The following is a 19788-nucleotide window of genomic DNA, read 5'->3' as shown; positions in this document are numbered from 1 at the left end:
TCCAGCAAGACTGACCCATTGAACTTGTGGTGTGTTAATTTAAAACCCAGTTCTACTGCTCTGCTCTTTACTGAAAGCAGCAATGGACACAATATTTGCCCAGTACAACACTGTGATCCATTTAAAGTTTTAGCAGCTACAGACTCTTGGAAAAAATGAATCGGGGACCACAGATGCTAATTGCACTTGTCAGTCACAGTGTCCTGAAATTTTGGGGCCAGGTGGCCATCTTAGCCCTGCCTAGTGATGATGTCACTGAAGTAAACAAAGCAAAGCACGCGAAGATCTGGCTCCTCAAATGAAGGCTCCCAAGACAAGCTTAAACATCCCCTCAGAATGTGCACTGCCTTGACCAGCTGGCAAAGGCCCCAGTCTTTGGACCTTGACACTGGTCCAGCTGTGATCTCCCCTGGCAAGCAGTGAATGACCTACAGTCTCTAGTACCGAGTGCCAAAGAACGACAGGAAAGTTACCTCGCCAGCGGACACAGGAGAGGGTTGGGGGAGGGCTGTGTGAGCCCATGACTGGGTCAAGTTAGTATCTGACACAGTGGCTCCCTTCAGGATACCTAACACTCAAAGAGAAACTCCCTCTGCTTTGAAAATCCCCACCATCACACAGCCCAGCCTGGCCAGTTACCATCAATTCGGGAATATCAGTCACATGAGAAGCTTCAGTTTTGCCAATATATCAAGGTTTGACTTCATTTTCTTGTCACGTTGGAAGCATAAATATTTAATAATAGTTACATAAAATGGCCCTGGCTAGATTCACAATACATATGTTTTTGATAAGGAATAACCTGTGCATTACAACTGATTTTAAAAGCCTGTCCCTATTTGTGCACATACACTATAGCAGCCATGGCCTCAAGAGACATCTGACTTCCACTCGACAGACTCTTTTAATTGAAGAAGTGTGCCTGTGCTGTAACGAAATGCATTTTATACTGACAATTTACAAGAAATGATGAAGTCTCATAGTCAGAACCTGGACCTACAGCATGAAATGCTGAGAAACAGTACAAGAGACAAAAGATTGAGGTACCAGAGTCTGGTCATCATCAGTGATGATGTAATGCATGTGATCGAAGCAGAGGGAATGGCTCTATGTTCTGATGACTGTTGCAGAATTCGAATGCTGTACACCACTGTTGAATATTTAATGTCCTTTACATACAGTTGGCAAAGGACAATTCCATATGCTATGGAAAGATCTCCAAGACTTTGCTAACCCCAGAGGAACTGTTGATCCTTTTTACTGCTGTACAACTGTACCGTGAACATCAACAAAGATTTAGATATTTTTGCATAAGATGTTTGCTCAGGTTATTCCTACTTTTTCCTAGGACTATAGTTTGATGCCATATGATAGAAACTGGATGTATACCTATATATTATAATTCTATAATATATAATTATATATAATCATCATTATCCATAATCGAACTGTGCACACAGTAGCACATTTGGATGTCTTATTCAACAACTGGAAAAAAAATGTGTGTAACCATATTACATATCAATTGGTGAACTGTAAGGTTGGCGTGCAAAATACATGGGCTCTGAGATTAGTGATCACTGGGAGCACCAAATTGTCTGGGGGACTGATGAGACAGAACACTCTGTCACTGTGATGCTTGGGAAGAGAAGGTCATCTGGTTTTTAATCAGCAGATGAGGTTTTATAACTGGAAAACGAAATCAGACACAGGTGAGTTTAAAGGGATATTGTGTGGCAAAAATGGAATATGGACAATACAAAACACTATAAGCAAGTAATAGTATGCTCAAGGGTCCAATACTATCATCAATGCACACAGGGAAAAGTTTTTTGTGATAATACTGTATTTAATGTAGGTTTTGTGCAATTTAGAAAGGTTATAAAATTGTGTTTTAGAAAATCAGAACATTTGAAAAGTAAAGATTTTTATTAGACTTAATTTACTTTATATTTTCAAGTGCCACATACAGAAGAGCATTTAGAAGACATTGTAAAATCAGTTTTGACTTCTAAATTATTTTCTCAGTTTCCAACTTCTAAATTAAACTGAAATAAAGTAGCCTGCTGAATACTACATCTCTTAACACTCTTTTACAAATCAGATTGATAGGGCTTTTAAAATATCTAGTTTCTGTACAAGTCTAAGTCTTTCTGCCCTTTGGACATTTTTGTGATAAATGAGGGTTTTAATCTTCTCTGGACATTTTGGGGAAAAAAAAAAGAGATCTCTTGGGAGGGGTTGATGTCAACAGCTACTGCTTGAAGAGTTCAAGTTCGGGTTGCACTATCAGTCCAGAATAATCTTGTATGATAAGAAAAACACCTTTCACAGGCAAAACGTTAAATTATTGCACGTTACAAAAGGACTGTACCTTCCAGACTTAAAGCAAATACCACACTTGGCAACGCTTGAAGAAGGCTCAATATCAGAACGGATGAGTCGCTCTCTTCTACTTTTCAGTGCGGAATTAACCTTTAGTTGCTCCTGTAAGATGGAAAACGAATTTAAATTTGCAGAATCTGTGTAGGATGGCTGAAGACTTGAAGTGGGTGGCACAATTCTTTGGAGGCTTTCACCCAGCAGTTGAGCTATAACGACTAAAGAAGATAAATTGAGCACAGTTTTTGAAAAAAAAAAAGGAAGAGAGGATCAATTGGAATAAGAAGCTTTGATAAAATGGTTAATAATGGAAGACTGCTACCACTGACTTAAGAGGCTTGATGCGATTCCTCATGTCAAGTATGTGATATGTGAGCCAGGATTAATTCGAAACTTTGACTCACCCACAAACCACAAACTCCCCAGAGCGACACATTATGGTGGTTTTCCAGTTAGAAGATGTAAGAAGCCTCTGGCACACAAAGTCATCACTGATAAAATGTACTGGTGTGAACGGAATTTGTTATTAGCATATGGGTGGACCTTTTGACTTAATCTGGGCCTGAAATCAGGATTTTTCTTCATATAGGTCTTTTAACTTTGCACTCTCTTGTCCAGCGCTCTATGGCCCAGTCTCAAGAGGATTTTTTATCTAGGTTAAACAAAAGCTGGTCAAATAAAAGCTACAAAATGAGGTCATAATATAAACAGAAAAATATCCAGGCCAATAACAAGGGAACAAGCAGCTCTAGCATTACTCCAGTTGATCTGCAAGGCCAAAAAACAGTTCCTGCAGCCGACCAGTCAAGACGACCATGACAAAAAGCATCTTGTTGCAAAAGCTCATCAACAACAGAGAGGAAATGCAAACTCCAAAGAGAAAGATCTCAGACTTGTGCGGGAGCAACATTAGCTTCGGAGTCATAGTGCCATCCAAGATTACAATAATTCAATTTAGCAGCTAGGAAATGTTATTTTTCTTCTGTGGCATAGCTATACAGCACAGATGTTTATCTCACAATTATCATACTAATAATCAATTTTAGCATGCCAGTTGCTCTGTTGAGTTTATCAAAAAGCAGTGAGGTATAAAATCTGTTGTCCGTGTACCTATGGTGAGCCTCCAGACAAGGTGAAACTGTCAGGCTACTGTTAAAAGTCTTACTATTATTGCCTTCAGAGAAAATAGTTATAAAATTCTGACTTTAGCCATACAATGCGGAATCACGTGGGGCTGAGTAAAGGAGCAGATGTACTGAGTGGTCTCTCTGCTGCTCAAAGACAGCAATACCAACTGGGTCACCATTCTGGGAATTGAGCAACACAGGCAAAGTCCCAGTCAAAATCCACAGGAAGATTGGCTGAAACCATACATATGGACTTTTGTTATTACAAAGTTACACTAAGAACTACGCAGACATTTCATGTGATTGTAGTATTTGACCACTTCACTGCATTTAACTTGAATATAACCAACTCTTCATAGTGGTTTCAAATTTTAAACCACATCGAACTCCATTTATGTACGCTATTAGCATAAAACTACTAATATATACTGTATTGGATGTTAATTACAAATAAAAGTATACTAATAATAAAAACGTGGCTAGAGTAAGCTGCTTTGCAAATATAAATGCTGCAACAGTTATGTAAGCACTGAAATAATTATATAACAGTAATAGTATTATTTATTAATTGAAGTTACGGGTGTCTACAAAATAACAAAATACACTTTGTTGTCTTGGAACACAGTTAGATTATGTAATTAACAATGGAACCATAGTACAGACTTATTTGGCCTCCAAATTCACACACAAGAATATCAATATCAATGGTGTAGACTTGTAGATGAAAAAGATTAACATGCCAATGTCTTAGTCTATAAAACGTTTTAGGCTGATTACACATTCATTATTTACAATATGATTGACTCATTATTGAGAGATACTTTATGTGATAATCACGTGATAGCACAATTGTCCTTCAATACCTACATTATCGTTACCTGACTTTCAGTTTTAAGCGGTGGAGTCGATTTCACGGTAGAGTCTATCTTGTTTAAGGGTACGTCTGAGTCTCCTCATTCTTAGAATAATATCGTTCACATTAGCTAAGATTCCATTATGACTAAATCCCAGTCGTTGGACAGGTTCACGAACACTATCGGCAGCTTCTAGGTGCTGTCATTGCACAATGGAATACATTGTCCATACACTCAAACAATCAATTGTACGATGACCACGAATGAATTGTCATGAAGATATGAGATCATGATCTCTTAAATAATAATTATCAAGTAATTATGAGATATATACATTTCTTTCTTGATTGCAGCACTGCTCTTCCGTATTAATCTCAACATTTCTTGACAACGCGTCGATAACGCTTCAAAGACCCACCGCATTCCGTCAGAACCGGCTCCTGCTGTAAGTCTGAGGTGACTTTGTCTGTGAGCAACCTGGATCACTAAACATTTATAGATACAGGTGGTTAACAAACCTTTCAGGATTGACCCCTGCAAGGAAAGAATCCACTACAAAAACCCCTACGATGAGAAACTAATTTTGAGGTGTTGGGGGGTGCCTTCTAGTATACTAAACATGACAAAAGCCAGTGAAACTAAAAGAGACGTTTTTAACAACTAACCACAGTTTCTTCATACACTACTAACCTCTTATATAAGATACAAAAAAAACCTTGAAGCAGAAAGCAAATTAAATCCAGGACAGAAAGAGCCTTCCTTGTGGATTATTAAATGCCTGCATGCAACAGAGATGTGATTTGGAACATGGAGGCAAGTGATTAAAAAGAAATGCTTGATTTAAACATCACAGCGCAGACATGGCAGACATCTGTGGAGCAGATGAACAGCAAAGGCACGACGCACTGCTCAGTCCTTACACAAAACTCAATGTGTGATAAACCAAAGACACACACACACACAGGGTGGAAGGTTTGGAATTACAGAATATATAGTATTTCTGTTTGCTTTTTCCTAGGAAGGAGAAAACAGAATGAAAGTATGCAGAGAGTGAATTACACAAGAACTTGGGTTTGTATGTATTGGATAAGCAAACATGGTTACATAATCTTATAAACTCTCGCACAACTGCCAAAAATATTGAAGATGTGTTTAAATATTTTAGGTGAACATATTAGGCCTGATTGTAATAGACCTCTTCCGTTTCTATTCTGAATTTAAATGCAATGCAGCATGCACTGCAAATAACTTGCAACTGCCTAGAATTATGCAATTGCCAATTTCCTTGGCAGTATTTGGAAGCTCCACACAGGGGCTAGTAAGTCTGAGTGTCCTCACACCAAAGGCTAAGCTAACAGACACAAACATTAGCACAAGCCGGCTGATCCAAAAAGGGAAAGAAATTCAGTAGAATTCAATATTGCAGAATTAGCAATACACAATGAATCAATTGTTTATGGAAAAATCAAGTAATGAAATCCACCACTCAGAATTGACATAAATACACAATCTGGCATAACGAGATACAGTAAAAGTATTCATGATCTGTGCCAGATAGGTGCAGTATCCAGCAGTAGAATCTGTACATCATCCTTCAGCACAGAGCACAGGTGTTCATCAGTGCAGCATCTCTGCACAACTCCGCATCTGGCTGGTCAAGAAACATTATAATATACATGATTCATGTATATCATTCACATACTCGTGCTCTTATCCATTCTCTTTTCCTGTAAAAGTTCATACGATATGTTTGTCTCAGTAGCTCCAGCAGTGGTTAGTGTGTTTTGGTAGGCTGTATGCGTTACACTCACATGTACGGTCATCAACTACATTTATTATTATTGGTAGGATGGATGTCTGTCATTCAATATGATGTGAGCTACCATGAACCAGCTCAAACTTCTCCGACCAAAGCAAAGCCTGCAAAGAGGCAAATAGGAGGCCGATGATAAGCAACGTAGACTGCACATTGTGAAGTGAGATCAGAGTGTGCTGAGAAACCCTCGAAATGCCCCATACATATGAGAAAGCCCTGCAACATAGTTTCATTGATAGTTTCATTGGTGATTTTATACTGAAAATGACATGCAGCTGGAACCTACTGTGAGACTGGCTTTGCAATGTGCTGTCAAATCTCCTGAGAAAATGGGGCCTTTCATCCCCGAGTCATCAAGTTGGATGTCCTGCTACATGAGACCAGCAAACCCTATGTTGATGGAATTTCATCTTAAACATTCATGCATACAGCAGCAGAACCAAGAAATGGGCGATTCAAGTTGAATGGTGAGTGAACAGTGTGTGCAAATGTACCAGGTGACTTGCTTAAGTGTATAATATGCAATAAATAAAATTCAAAGAATGGCGTCACAAAAACCTTTTCTTCATATCTGAACTGCTTAACATGTGATGATCATAACTTAGCATAACAGCAATGTTGTCAGATGCAAAAACTGTTGACGCCTGTGTGTCAACATGGGTGATGAAAAATGCTCAGCTTGCCTACACTGAGACAGTGGGGGAGCTACTGTGGCTCTGTGCCCAGGTGAAAGAGAATTACTCAGGAGAATCATAGCTGCAGATGGAAAGAAGTCATTATTTTTACCGCGTGTCATCTTCAGTATGGAAGCACAAAAACAGATTCACATTTCACCCGATGGTCAGACCTCTCTTATTGTGTTCTGAGGGCTATCTGACTACTGTGTGAACAACACTGCGAAATCTGAAAACAAAATAGGAATTCATGAATGTGCACCACATCAAAGTAACAAACAGGAATTTGATAGGAATATCTCTTCAGCCCGTAACGTGAAACTCTTGTACTGATCACAAGAAGACGCTGTGCAACAACGAGGTCAGAGTTATTTAAAAGACAAAATATGGAGATAATGTTCGAGTTATTCTGAAAGGTCTTCAATGGATTATATTTAATGCAAGGGCCTGTGGGTTAATCGTGCATTTAAGATATTTCCCTATTTCCTAAAGAGCTTAGAAGCTTTAACAAATACTGGTCCCAACTCACATCTCATCTCTTTCCGAAAAAAAAATCTCAGAACTCTCTGCAATTGTCCTCTGAAAGCTTAAGAAATTCATGGAGTACATCTTTTTTTTTTCCCCCAATAGTATGAAGCAACTAAGAAACTACATAAGATGGTTGTGTAAAAATAAACTGACCCACTGGGGTTAAGGCTCTTAGGGGGTTATGTTGCTGCCTTTAGGACTTTAGGGAGTTCACGAAGGTCAAACTCCAGTTCTTTTGTACCCTTGGGGGTGGAGAATGCCAAAAGTAAGGCGTCAACTCCTTAAAATTACTTTAATGGATTCCAAAATGTCATTATATACATCAAGCCCAGTTTAGTTCAATTTTTTCCAGTGTCCAGCATTGTGCTAACAAGAAGTAAATATGCCTATATCGCAACAATTCATCCTCCATTCCTTGCCTACAGCATGCAGTATGATCAGCTTAAAGACGATGCGCTTGTTAATTTATCAGAAACAGACATTTCACATTTCAGGTAACAGAAGAGGTCTGCAAGGGCTCTTCTTCTGGAAAACCTGATTTAAGCTTTTGTTTATTTCTTCCATGTGCAACATTTTATTTCTAAGGATTTAATTGAACAGAGTAAAACACTTTGACTTGAGATTAATTCCAGCTGAGCTCTTAATTATTTAGGTGAATTGTTCCCTTCTTACTTAATTAGATGTTTTAGCCTGTTTCTGCAAGAAATCTTTGGTTTCAACAATACATTGCTGTAAGTGTATTGTTGTAAAGACTTAACATACAGAATCCTCATCTCTTTCTCTTTAGCTTGTCAGCTGCTTTATGTATTTGTAAACGAAACATTCAAAAGGAAAATCAATGAGCTAATGAAGGTCTGTATGAAACTTTGAAATGTCTGAACAAATATGACCAAGCATTTGAAGAGAATGTAGAATATTTCATCACTAAGCATCCTTTGGAGACGAAATGAAACTGTCCCTGTTGTTTCTTTTCCAGCCCACAGAATCACAAGGACCCCCACTGAGGTGTTAACCAAGGTCACAAGGCTGAAGCACAGACTAAACCCTACAGCCAAGGTATGCTTGTTTTAAGACCTGGATAAGATATTATTTGCTAACTTCCAGAGCAGATTAGTTTGAGCTAGCTCAGGAATCTTTGGCTATCTATGGAAAAGTCAGAGATGCATCTCTTCCGTAACGTAAGTGAATTCTAATGACTGTCATCTGACTACAAATGTCAGATTGCTCAGAATTTCAGGGAAAGTCGTATTTGTAGCGGTGTTAGAATGGAATAACAGAAGAAAGTTGAAAACAGAAAGAGGCCACCCTCATCATGTAAGTTTAGTTACTCAGCAGCTTTGTGGCCTAAATGATTTGCTGTTTTCCCCACTGAGTCAGCTTCAATATGTTTTGCCAGCTTGTATCAGACATTCACAATCTTTTGTGTGAAAAAGTGCGTCTTGATCGCCTAAATACCGTTCATGACATTCAGCTGTGTCCTTGTTTTCCTGCTGAACATAAAGTAACCCAATGGATCAACTCTGTTAATATCAGTAGAATTTGGAATACTTGAATCCAGTACTCGTTAAACTCCCCTCTTCAAGACTGAAGACATTCAGATCCTTTACCCTGTGTGTGACCTTGCCTTTAGACCTGGATATATTCTGGTTGCTCTTCGTGAAACTTCTTCTTGCCCAGCAATGACTTTTTTTTGTAAAGGTGTGCTCAACAGAAACTACAAAATACTCCAAGTGAGGTCCAACTAACATATTATATAACATTATTTCCTTTAGTTATATATTCCATTTACCTCTATATACCCTAACATTGAGTAGGGTACATTTTTAACAAAAAATATGAAATTGTATTATTTTGACTGAGATCACACTACGCAGAACCTAAGTAACAACAAATAATTCTCTGCTCAGGCCTCACTGAAAAATAGTGCCAAAACATTGATGCCGTTACTCTTAAAGGGATGGTTTTAAATTAACATTACGTGTACTTCAGGTGTGACACCTGAAGAAGGCTCTACAGCCAAACCTTTGGTCTCTTTTCTGTTCTTTTTAGCATGAAATAAATATTTTCTTGTTCCTATGCGCACTACCATTACTGCTCATGGAATGATTGCAAAACACACACCTCGGGTTAGGAAATAGACGATTTACGTCATCTTGGTTTTACGCAAATTAATCTAAAAGGCCAGCAGTAAAAATCCCGAGTTATGAACATTTTGCGTTACCCGTCTACGTCACCACTGCTGCCGCCTAGTGGTGAGCCTCCGCAAGTTACCCAGCGACCACGTGGTGTGCTCCCTCTCTCTCCCTCAGCCTTCAGTCTTGCTTTGTACCTGCTACTGGTCAGTTGCTAAAGGAATTCATGTAATCATGACTGGAAAGAGGCAAAGAGACGCTAAGCGTGCACTATCCGTGCGGAAGCGCAGGAAAATAGATTTGGAGATGAGAATGAAAATGATAAAGAAATGTGAAGGTGGACAAAACCTATCGGCAATAGCACGTCAACTCGGTCTCTCAGTGTCAGCAGTGAGTACACTTGTAAAGGATGCTGCCCGTATCAAAGACCATGTGAAAGGATCTGTCCCTTTAAAGTCAACAATAATAACGAACCAGCGTTCTGGTACTACTGCATGTGACCGAACGCACAACGTAACAACCGACCACTTCACAGCCCTCCCTGTCGCACGAGTCGTGCGCTGCCTCAGCTGTTGACGAAGCCGATGTCGATCCTGATGATGATAATAATAATTAATAATTGCTTACACTTATATAGCGCTTTTCTGGACACTCCACTCAAAGCACTTTACAGGTAATGGGGACTCCCCTCCACCACCACCAATGTGCAGCCCCACCTGGATGATGCGATGGCAGCCATAGTGCGCCAGAACGCTCACCACACATCAGCTATCAGTGGGGAGGAGAACAGAGTAATGTAGCCAATTCATAGAGGGGGATTATTAGGAGGCCATGACTGGTAAGGGCCAATTGGATATTTTGGCCAGGACACCGGGGTTACACCCCTACTCTTTTCGAGAAACGCCCTGGGATTTTTAATGACCAAAGAGAGTCAGGACCTCGGTTTTACGTCTCATCCGAAGGACGTGTCGGCCTCTTGCAGCATCTCCTTCTTCTTCATAGAGCAACTAAGTCTTTTGTCACCCACAACTAAAACGCTGCCTACAGTGAGCAACAATGATACAAAATATTTTGTCTAAATACTTTTTCAATTTTTTTTATTTATATTACATTACGTTATTAAGTACAGAGCTTAGTTTTCTGTGTGTGCATCATATGAAAAAACAGAAATAACCTCTAAAACATGATCATTGATGTAACGATGTACTAAAAAGTACTGTAAATTAAATATATGTAGTTTTTTTTCTATTTTTTCTATTTATACAACACTGCATTAATAATTATTGAACTTAATTTTCTATGTGTGCTCCACATGAAAGAAACTGACAGAAATAACATCTTCAGCATGTTCCCTGACATTTCAATGTAGTATACAGTACTGTACACATGTATGCATAGTCTGTGGGCTGTGATTAACGGGTGTTTCGACTTATGGAAATTTCTAGTTACCTAGTTACCTAGTTCCAGAACTGACCTTTTACGTAACCCGAGGTTTGTCTATACAGCTAAAAGATGGTTTTAAATCCAGTTGCTACAAACTATTTTAATATACACCACATAAATATTGCTTTGAACATCTGGATCTTCAGATTTAAAGTGTATATGTAGAAATAACAGAACAATGACCACAGCTGCTTGTCAAGGCAATACTCCATTGTGGGTGAGAAAGTAGCATTATCACTCCATGAAAGGTAAAAGCATGATTGTACTGAAGCTGAGATGCAGCAAATGTCATCATCTTCACAGACTCAACCATTATCTGTGACTCATTAGGAAGAGTTTCCAAAAAGCACACTGAGGCTAAAGCACTGCAATATAAAACACCACACACTGATGAGGGGTTTTGCTCTGTTTCCATATCAATCTCAGCCTAAGTGCTATGGTCAGCTCACCGTCTCTGAACGTATGTTCTGCCAGACAGGAAGCATAGCTCTAGCGAAGTCCTTGATCATTTTACTTTCAAATGCTTCTAGATAACCGTCTGCAAGATAAGCACAGACTTCCTCTGTGGTTAAGGATCTGTGCCTGTGACCGGAAGGTTGCCGGTTCAAATCCCGCGGCCGGCAGAGGAATCCTACTCCGTTGGGCCCCTGAGCAAGGCCCTTAACCCTAACTGCTCCAGGGGCGCCGTACAATGGCAGACCCTGCGCTCTGACCCCAAGCTTCTCTCCCTGTCTCTGTGTCTGTGTCTCCATAGAGAAAAGCTGGGGTATGCGAAAAGACACATTCGTAATGCAAGAAATTGTGTAGGGCTAATAAAGAAACATTATACAAAAAAAAAATTATTATATTATTATTATACTTCCGAGGAAGTGAGTAGCAAACCTAAGGCATATATTCCACATATTGTACCGAAGACCAAATTTATATTTATTTCGTATACAAACTACATTTACGTGAGACTTTATGTACTTATTGTAATTACATCAGATCATAGACATGCCTTCCACGGATATTATGAACTTAAGAGGGAGACCACTGAGGGTAGTACAAACAAGCCAGGGGAAGAACTTTTCTACTTTGCTAAGACATTCTTGGCCAGACTGCAGTTATTATAGTCAGTCATTTGCCTTCATTAGCACAAAACTGAAATTGAATTGGAGGGGAGGCGTGTATTCAGGCCAGACAGATTGTCAACTATTAGAGAGAAGTTTGCAAGTCAAAGTGTTGTTGGGGGGAGCTGAAAAGGTGATAATTGCAGGCAGGAAAGCTGACAGCATTTAACCAGTTGTAGATAAACAGCTCATCTGTTTCTCTTCTGCAAACACAAACTTCTCCCTTTGTTTGGAGAAGAAACCCTAAACTGGCAAAGAAACAGGGACAAACTAACAGAGAGATCTTGGTCCCAGGTGGTAAAAAAAATTCAACAAGTTATCCAAACAACACAAGCCAACAGCACACTGGCAAATACATTTGTTCTTCTTCAGGTCCTGGAATCAGATATGGGAGCTCATGAAAGCAGCTCACAGGAAACCTCTATCGCTGACCTGAAATCTCAAACGCTGAACTCAGATCTCAGCTTCAATTACTGCCGGTAATCTGCACCAGAGACCATGAGACGACAGCTTGCCTTCTCCCTGGAGGTAAAGTGTCAAGAGTCATAAAGCTTAGTTTCCTAGCTAAGAAGCCAACAACCAAAGTTGTTGTTGTCCAATGTGGCACAAGGGACATTGGTACAAATGGCACACTTTCCATCTGTACCAAATGTGGGCAGCTTGGTCACAAACTGAAGAAACTCAAGACTTCTGGGCAGCACTAGGCAAAGGTGAACAACTGCAAATGTTAATCCGACAACATCACATAAAGGAGGTCATGGCGAGCAGAAGAATGCATCAGCTTTCTGGGCCACTGGAAATCTTGTCAGGGCAAAGGAGATCTGAACAGACGTGATGGATTACAACTAAAAGAGATGGCTCCAGTCATCTTTGCACAAGAATCACAAAATTAGAATGAAGGGGGGGGGGGATAAACCAAAAAACTAGTGGAAGATACATGGGGAGCAAAGAACTGAAGGAAAAACTGAGGAGAAAAACAAAACAAGGGACAGGTTAATTACAGCCTTGTAGCTAAATGCCGAGTATTCTACACAAATAACATAATACAGAAGTGAGAGAAGGTACCACATTAGCAGGCAATTATGATGATATTGGAAACACAGAAATGTGGCTCACTGCAAACATTGGAGAAGAATAGAACATTAGTTCTTAAGCAAACAGGTGAGAAAAGCATTAAGAAACTGTGATCATGATGTCCTATGCTTTCCTGCATATTTTGAAACTGAACAGGAAAGACAGCATTTAACAGAATTAAAATGGGATATAAATTTGAAACAGCAGCAGTTTCAATTGGTCAATCAATTCTGAAAAATATAAGGCAAAAGAAAGCACTCTCTAAAACAATTAAAAACAACAGGATCAAGTTAAACATGAAGTACACTGAATTACTAGCACAGGTTAAAAGGAATATTGAAAAGAGTAGAGAGAAACTGAAAGAAATATTGCAATAGAGGCTAAAATAAATAAGTTCTCTAAGGATGAAGTATAATTTATCTTGGACAACAATGGCAAATTTCGAGACAATGAAAGTGAAATGGCTGATGTACTGAAATGATTAGTACTAAATGATGTACTAAAATGACTTCAGGAAGAAGTCACCAGCATGCCCCAGCGAAGGAAGGACAGCAGTCCTGTAGTATACAGTATTAGCATAGAAGGGGCAAGAGTACTAGGTAAATATTGTTACATTAATTGTGAAATGACATGGATCAAAAACAAACTATAAAATGGGAAACCAATATAGAAGAGTCTACTTATGAAATGACTTAGGTGTTTATGTTCACACAGTTTCTACACAATTTGAGAAAGCAAATAAAAACACAATATATTGTATACCAATTTGCTCACCACGTTCCAGAAAAGACATTACCTCTTTGGAAACAAGCAACACAACAGTAACTGACTTAAGGGCTTAAGGAAGTGTTTTATAATAATAGCCTGAAGGATTTTTTCTAGTGTAAAATAGAGAAGTCTATGACTTAAGTTAATTGAAGTACTCAAAACCCTCAAATATATTGTCAAGATGAGCCCAACAGACTTCTTTAGAGAAGTGGAACAAATGGAAATTTTGGATATTTATCTAAAACTGAGAACAGCTGGCACCTTTTTATCCTATATGTTGTGAAAATATGGAACAGACTGCCCACCAACAGTATGTGACTGAAACCAGCACCCTGACTTTGTTTAAAAATGGCTGGCAGTGATTCCTGGATCAATCAGCTACTAACTACGAAACAAGCCAGATGAACTGAATGGCCTGTCTTTTGTAACTGGACTTATTTCATTTGCTGCTGTGATTCAATGGCTATTACTGCTTGACTAGGATGTGTTAATGGAAAATTCAAACAATTTTGTGCGATTTACATTTGGATGGCACCTTTCTACAGGACCCTCACAAATGATATCACACAGGTGACCAGGGGAAAAAAAATAAAGCACTTTTTGTTCTCCAATGTATAATGTTCAAAATAATCTTTCAATATAAGATATAGTAAATCATTTTAAAAAATCAATACTTTACAAAGAAACTAGTTAATGCGTTAGTCGGGGTCTTTAATGTAGCAGGTTTTTCACAGTTGCTTGGAAATGTACAATTTGTTAGATGGTAAAACACTTAAGATGGTTAAAATGGGATAATCAGCTGATCTCAATCTGACTACTCATATACAGTAACAGTATTTTGAACATTTGTGTCTATTTTGCAAGCAGCAAAGTAATATTAAAAAGGTACACAACATATTGTAGTATTTTAGTCTGGAATTCTGTGTATCATAGTTTAAGGTTAAGGACATACATGATGCCTAACCTCTCCATTAGAAACTAAAATACTGGAAGTGTTAAAATAGTTCCTCTTACAGTTGAAAAGGAATAAAAATGACTGCTTCATTTAAAAATACTTTTTACCACATTCACTGAATTATTACTTAATGAAATGAAAGATTAACCCAGGTTTCTGATCTAAAGGCTTCAGGAAAAATTGCCTTCACTATACATACATGCAGCAAATTAACCATGTGTAGGTAGTATGTATACTGTATGTGTATACAGTGTCTTACAAAAGACTTCTCCACTCTGAAAAGTTTCCAAATACTGTTGTTGTCTGAGCTCACAATCATGACACTTTCAAACAGGACTTTATATTTGTGATCTACTCTTCTTCAAACTAATAAAGCTAAATATGCTGATAGTACGTCAATTCCGCTTGCAAAGTAAATGAGAAGACCCACAATTGAATAACTATTGAAGCCCTGTGCTATAGCAACTCCAATCTGATCAGGTGTTAAAGACCGGTCTGTGCGTAATCAAAGTAGATTAACCTGACTTCAGAAGGCATGTGTCTATCTCTGTTGGTTCTCTCTGACAGAATTTGAGTTTTAATTCACATGAAGACCATGGAGTTTTTGAAACAATGGTAGAGAGGCAACAGAGAGGTACTGTAGAGAGGTAGGTCACTGCATACAGTGACTTGTGTTATTAAGTGGAATGTGCATTGGAACACCCAGACTCTACCTCGATCAAACCATATTTCCAAACTAAGCAGATAGACAAGCAGGAAACAGGTTAGAAATGCCACTGTGAAGCCAATAGTGAAAGATTTATAAAGCGTTATGCCTGAACTGGGAGTCACTGTTCATACACTGTGGCACGCAAAGTGTCAGGAATGAAAGACTAATCTTAAAGCTTATATGGGATACACTGCCTAGATATCAGACATGTGCATGAAACATTTATGATTGGCTGAGACCAGAATTGAACTTTCTCGTCTAAATGCCAAGTGCAACATCTCGCACAAACCCAGCACAGCACAGCGTCACCACAATGCCAACTGTCAAGTGTGATGGTGGCAGCATTGTGTTTGGTGTTAATCCCCATCACCACAGACTAGTAAACATATCAGGATGAACAAACTGAATGGTTCACAAAGCAGTCACTAACCTTGAGGAAAACCTGCTCAAGTCACCCAAGAATCTAAAACACAATTCACCAGGGCAGCAGGGCCCTGCAGGGCCTGGTTTTGAGTGGCCAAGTCCAAGTTCTTGCACGATCCCAATTACATAACAAAATGCATGGTGAACTACGTTCAAGAGAATGGAGAGAATTACACCATCCCACTGTGCAAAGCTGGACAGCTAGCCAAATAGAAGCACTTTTGGCAGCATTCACTGCTGCTTGGCTATCAAGTACTGATTTAGGAGCTGGAAAACAAGAATTATGCAAGCAGTACACTTTGTATTTCGTCTATGCAGATTTTGATCATATTCAGCCTCCTTCACATATATTAGTGCTTAGTTTGATTATTCCAGTTTTTAATCAAAAAGTTTCATTTTAAAAAAAGATAAATAATGCTTAATATTAATATAAAAATACTTATGCTACTTGCAGGAACTGTAAACATTTGCAAGGCACTATATATACAGTAAGAGCAGCTTCGTGGAGCTTTCTCTCTATATAGATAAAGAAATCGATTTCTATGCATAACAAATAGCTGTTATGGAAAAACATAGGAGTGTCTCACAGTTCTGTGCAATGCGGTTGATATGATAACCCTGACTGACATTCAGGTGATTGAAAGGGATTTAAGTACACTCACTACTGAGGTACGTTTCGTTTTCTGAAATGTTTGTTTTGTCGTACTTGAACAGTTAGAAGCAGAGCAATCCGCTGTTGTTTTTTTAACAGGCTGCATTTCACCCGCTTAAAAAAGCATGTCACTCTTCTTCACACAGTAAACTGTTCGTAACAATTGCATCAAGTTGGAGCCTGCATTTTTTTGTGGGGGAAAAAAAAGCATTGCGCCTTTTCATTGGCTGTTGAAGCACATGCTCTGTGTTCGGAAGGCGGACAGTAAGGATTTAATTACTTTAACCATACTCAATTAGTCTCAAGAGCTCTACGCCGCCGGGAGCCAGAGTTCAGTACAGAGCGAAACCAGAACTGTCACATTACGGTTCCTTTAACAGTTACTCAGTGTGTATTAAGTATTGAGAGAAAATACGTGGTCGTTCACGGCAGTAAATCGTACAACCATAGCTGTTACGAAATAAACATTCATTCACACTTTTTTAATTACCACGACGAAAAGCCTACGCGAAACGCGATTTGAATTGCCTAAAGCACCTCGGTTGTACTCTGACGTTCCTATTTTCATTTCGATATTCATTCTTCGTCTAGTGAACGTTTGAACGAGTTCTGAAAAAAAATATATTTCCAATTTTGTAAACGCCACGTACCTCAATAAAAACCGAAATGGTATTAAATTGGAACGACGCTTTACGCGCGTCGAAGATTTCGGGTTACACCAAGCACAGAAGATTGCTTCTCTTGACAGCTACTTAACTCCAGAAACCAAAACGGACAAAACAAAGATAGGTTTTCGTCCGCCAGTACTGGGATGTTTTGACAGCTGGAGCTCCACGCTCCCAAAAAAAAAAGCTTTATATAGACAACAAAGGACTTCAAACTTCGTGTCTCTGCTATCAACACTCAACACTAAGGAAGGCTTTGCAATACTCTGCTGTAGTTTTTGACTGCCTGGTAAGGGATTTACTTCATCTGACTGGTTGCATACCCAAACTTTACTTCTTTTTTTAAAAAAAATCTCGAGGTAACTTTTTGTAACGAAGACTCCGAAACAAATGTATCAACGTCGTAACATCAAGATCTATATGATGCACTGCATATTGTTTTTCTATGGCATCGGCCAACGTAGCATACTGGATATATCCCACTCTTATTCCTTCCCTGTTTTTTTTTTAAGCTGCGGGTTCCAACATCATATATGATTTTCGGCAAAGGTATCGGAAGGGTCACAAAAAAGGGGCTTCTTTCTGCTTACCAGCTTTGCAGGGATCCTTGTAATCGATCACATCTGAAGTGTCAGTGAGTTCCACATCGTAGCTCGGCTCCTCCGTGTCCGCATCGTTCGCCAATAACACGGGGAAGACGGAGAGCAGAAACAACCATCTCGCCATGAGACCCATGGTTAAGAAGTAAGGAGGGGGAACACTTAGGAAAGAGAAGAAACGTAGAGGAAAAGAAGAGAGGAATGAGAGAGAAAGAAAAAATGGGAGGTTTTGGGGGAAATGAGATCTCTCCGGAGGGCGGGTTTTAAAACGTGAGCTCTGCCCCTTCAGAATGCCTCGATTCTGGGGCAGTGATTCGCTCGCATACCCGGGCTCCGGGCCAGCACGGCAGCCTGCAAAGTTTGCAAAAGAAGATCATGGTTTGCGCACAATACTCATTATTTTTTGACCGCCCCCGATTGAACGATGTGTGGAAAATGACAGTGGACTCCCCAGAGAGAAAGAAAATATGGCAATCTGAATTCATTCGTCTACAGCCAGCGTTTTCTGAAGACGCGACCTAACCATCCATAAAAATAAATGCGCAAAATGCTTGGAATTGACCTCGTTATTTCAAAGTGTTTTTAGACTGCTGTGTATTTGGAGTTTTTAATATGATAGATTTATCACGCACGACATTATCGGAATGCAGTAGTTCCCCCCCAGAATAATTCGGACAAAACTATCTTTTTGCCGTCTTCAGGCAACACAAAGCACTTTGGTGGTGTCAATTAGTCTTTAGTACAAACAGCTGTGCAATGTGGATACTGCTGATCTGAAAGGGGGTGGGGAGTCTGGAGTGGGCTGGCGAGGAATTTCTGCCACCGCAGCACTTTTTAAATTCCTTGTCTTAGGTCAGTAATGGCAAACTCACATTTATATCCTCGTCGATTGAGTTTCTGTGTTCCCGAATGTTGTGCACAACACGTAAACTAGACGAGAGCACGCCGAGTCCTAAAAATGCTCCTTAGTAGTAGCAGCAGCAGCAGAAGATCAACGTATACATTAACAATTTTCTTTAATTTGCGAGGTGAATTAGATGAAAGGGGATAGATTGCTATGGTCCGACTGTAATTTTGTACTGAGCTAAATGGTTGTTTCTTTAAGATCTCAAAGAAATATTTTCTTTCCCTTTTGCTTGTGATGTGCACAGGACTAAAATGTTAATTACAAGCAAATCACGTCGCTAGTCTGTTTTTTTTGTAAACACCTCTCATCGCTGATACATTGCCCGTACTTTGCTGTTTGCGGAGCCTCAGGTAAGTATGTGAAAAACCGCTTTAGCGGCTGGTAATTGAACCTGCTCTCGGCGGGAGCCGGCGTGTACGTTTTTCTCTGGACGGAAGATGTCAATTGGATTTTCGGTTTATCTCGGTCTAATATCTACGGTATCTACTTCCCTGTAACCAAACCACGTCCGAGTGTTCTGCTTCTCTGCAAAGCGAAGGAGCATTCTAAGCTTCTGTTATCGGTCTCTTAAGAACCTGCACAGAGAACAGAGATTAGAGAAGACACACAACAGAATGGGCAAAGAAACGGCAAACAAAGGGATAACGCGGGAGGGAGGTGTTAGCTACCCCTTTTACAACAGGCATGTACTTGTGAATTGCTTTGAAAGCTCCAGCAGTGTTTGGGGAATCTCCCACTCCCTATTCATTTTTTCCCCCTCCATAATCCTGTCTTGTTTGCAGCCCCTGGAGATGGAGAAGATAAACGGTGAAACGCAAGGGGGAACTATGGGGAAGAGCATTGAAAACTGGAAACCAAAGCACTTCTTTACACAAAGGGTTGTGGGAGTGTGGCGCAAGCTCCCCAGCCGTGTAGAGGAAGCTATCACCTTGGCATCCTTCGAGAAACAGCAGGATGAGATCCTTGGA

The 19788-nt window shown here is 39.5% G+C and overlaps 1 protein-coding gene across 1 annotated transcript in view; it reads right to left on the bottom strand.

The window, feature by feature from the left end:
* bmp1a (bone morphogenetic protein 1a) overlaps positions 1-18620 on the bottom strand; it is a 77433-nt gene extending 58813 nt beyond the window's left edge. The window contains exon 1 of the mRNA XM_015339797.2: positions 17905-18620. Coding sequence (XP_015195283.1) covers positions 17905-18049 — 145 coding nt within the window. The 5' untranslated portion in view covers positions 18050-18620. The remainder of the gene's footprint in view (positions 1-17904) is intronic.
* Positions 18621-19788: the final 1168 nt, after the last annotated feature.

The sequence above is a fragment of the Lepisosteus oculatus genome, chromosome 2 (genome assembly GCF_040954835.1).
Source record: "Lepisosteus oculatus isolate fLepOcu1 chromosome 2, fLepOcu1.hap2, whole genome shotgun sequence".
NCBI lineage: Eukaryota > Metazoa > Chordata > Actinopteri > Semionotiformes > Lepisosteidae > Lepisosteus > Lepisosteus oculatus.
Note: the sequence above shows the minus strand (reverse complement) of the source record. Positions and strands in the feature narration are given on the sequence as shown.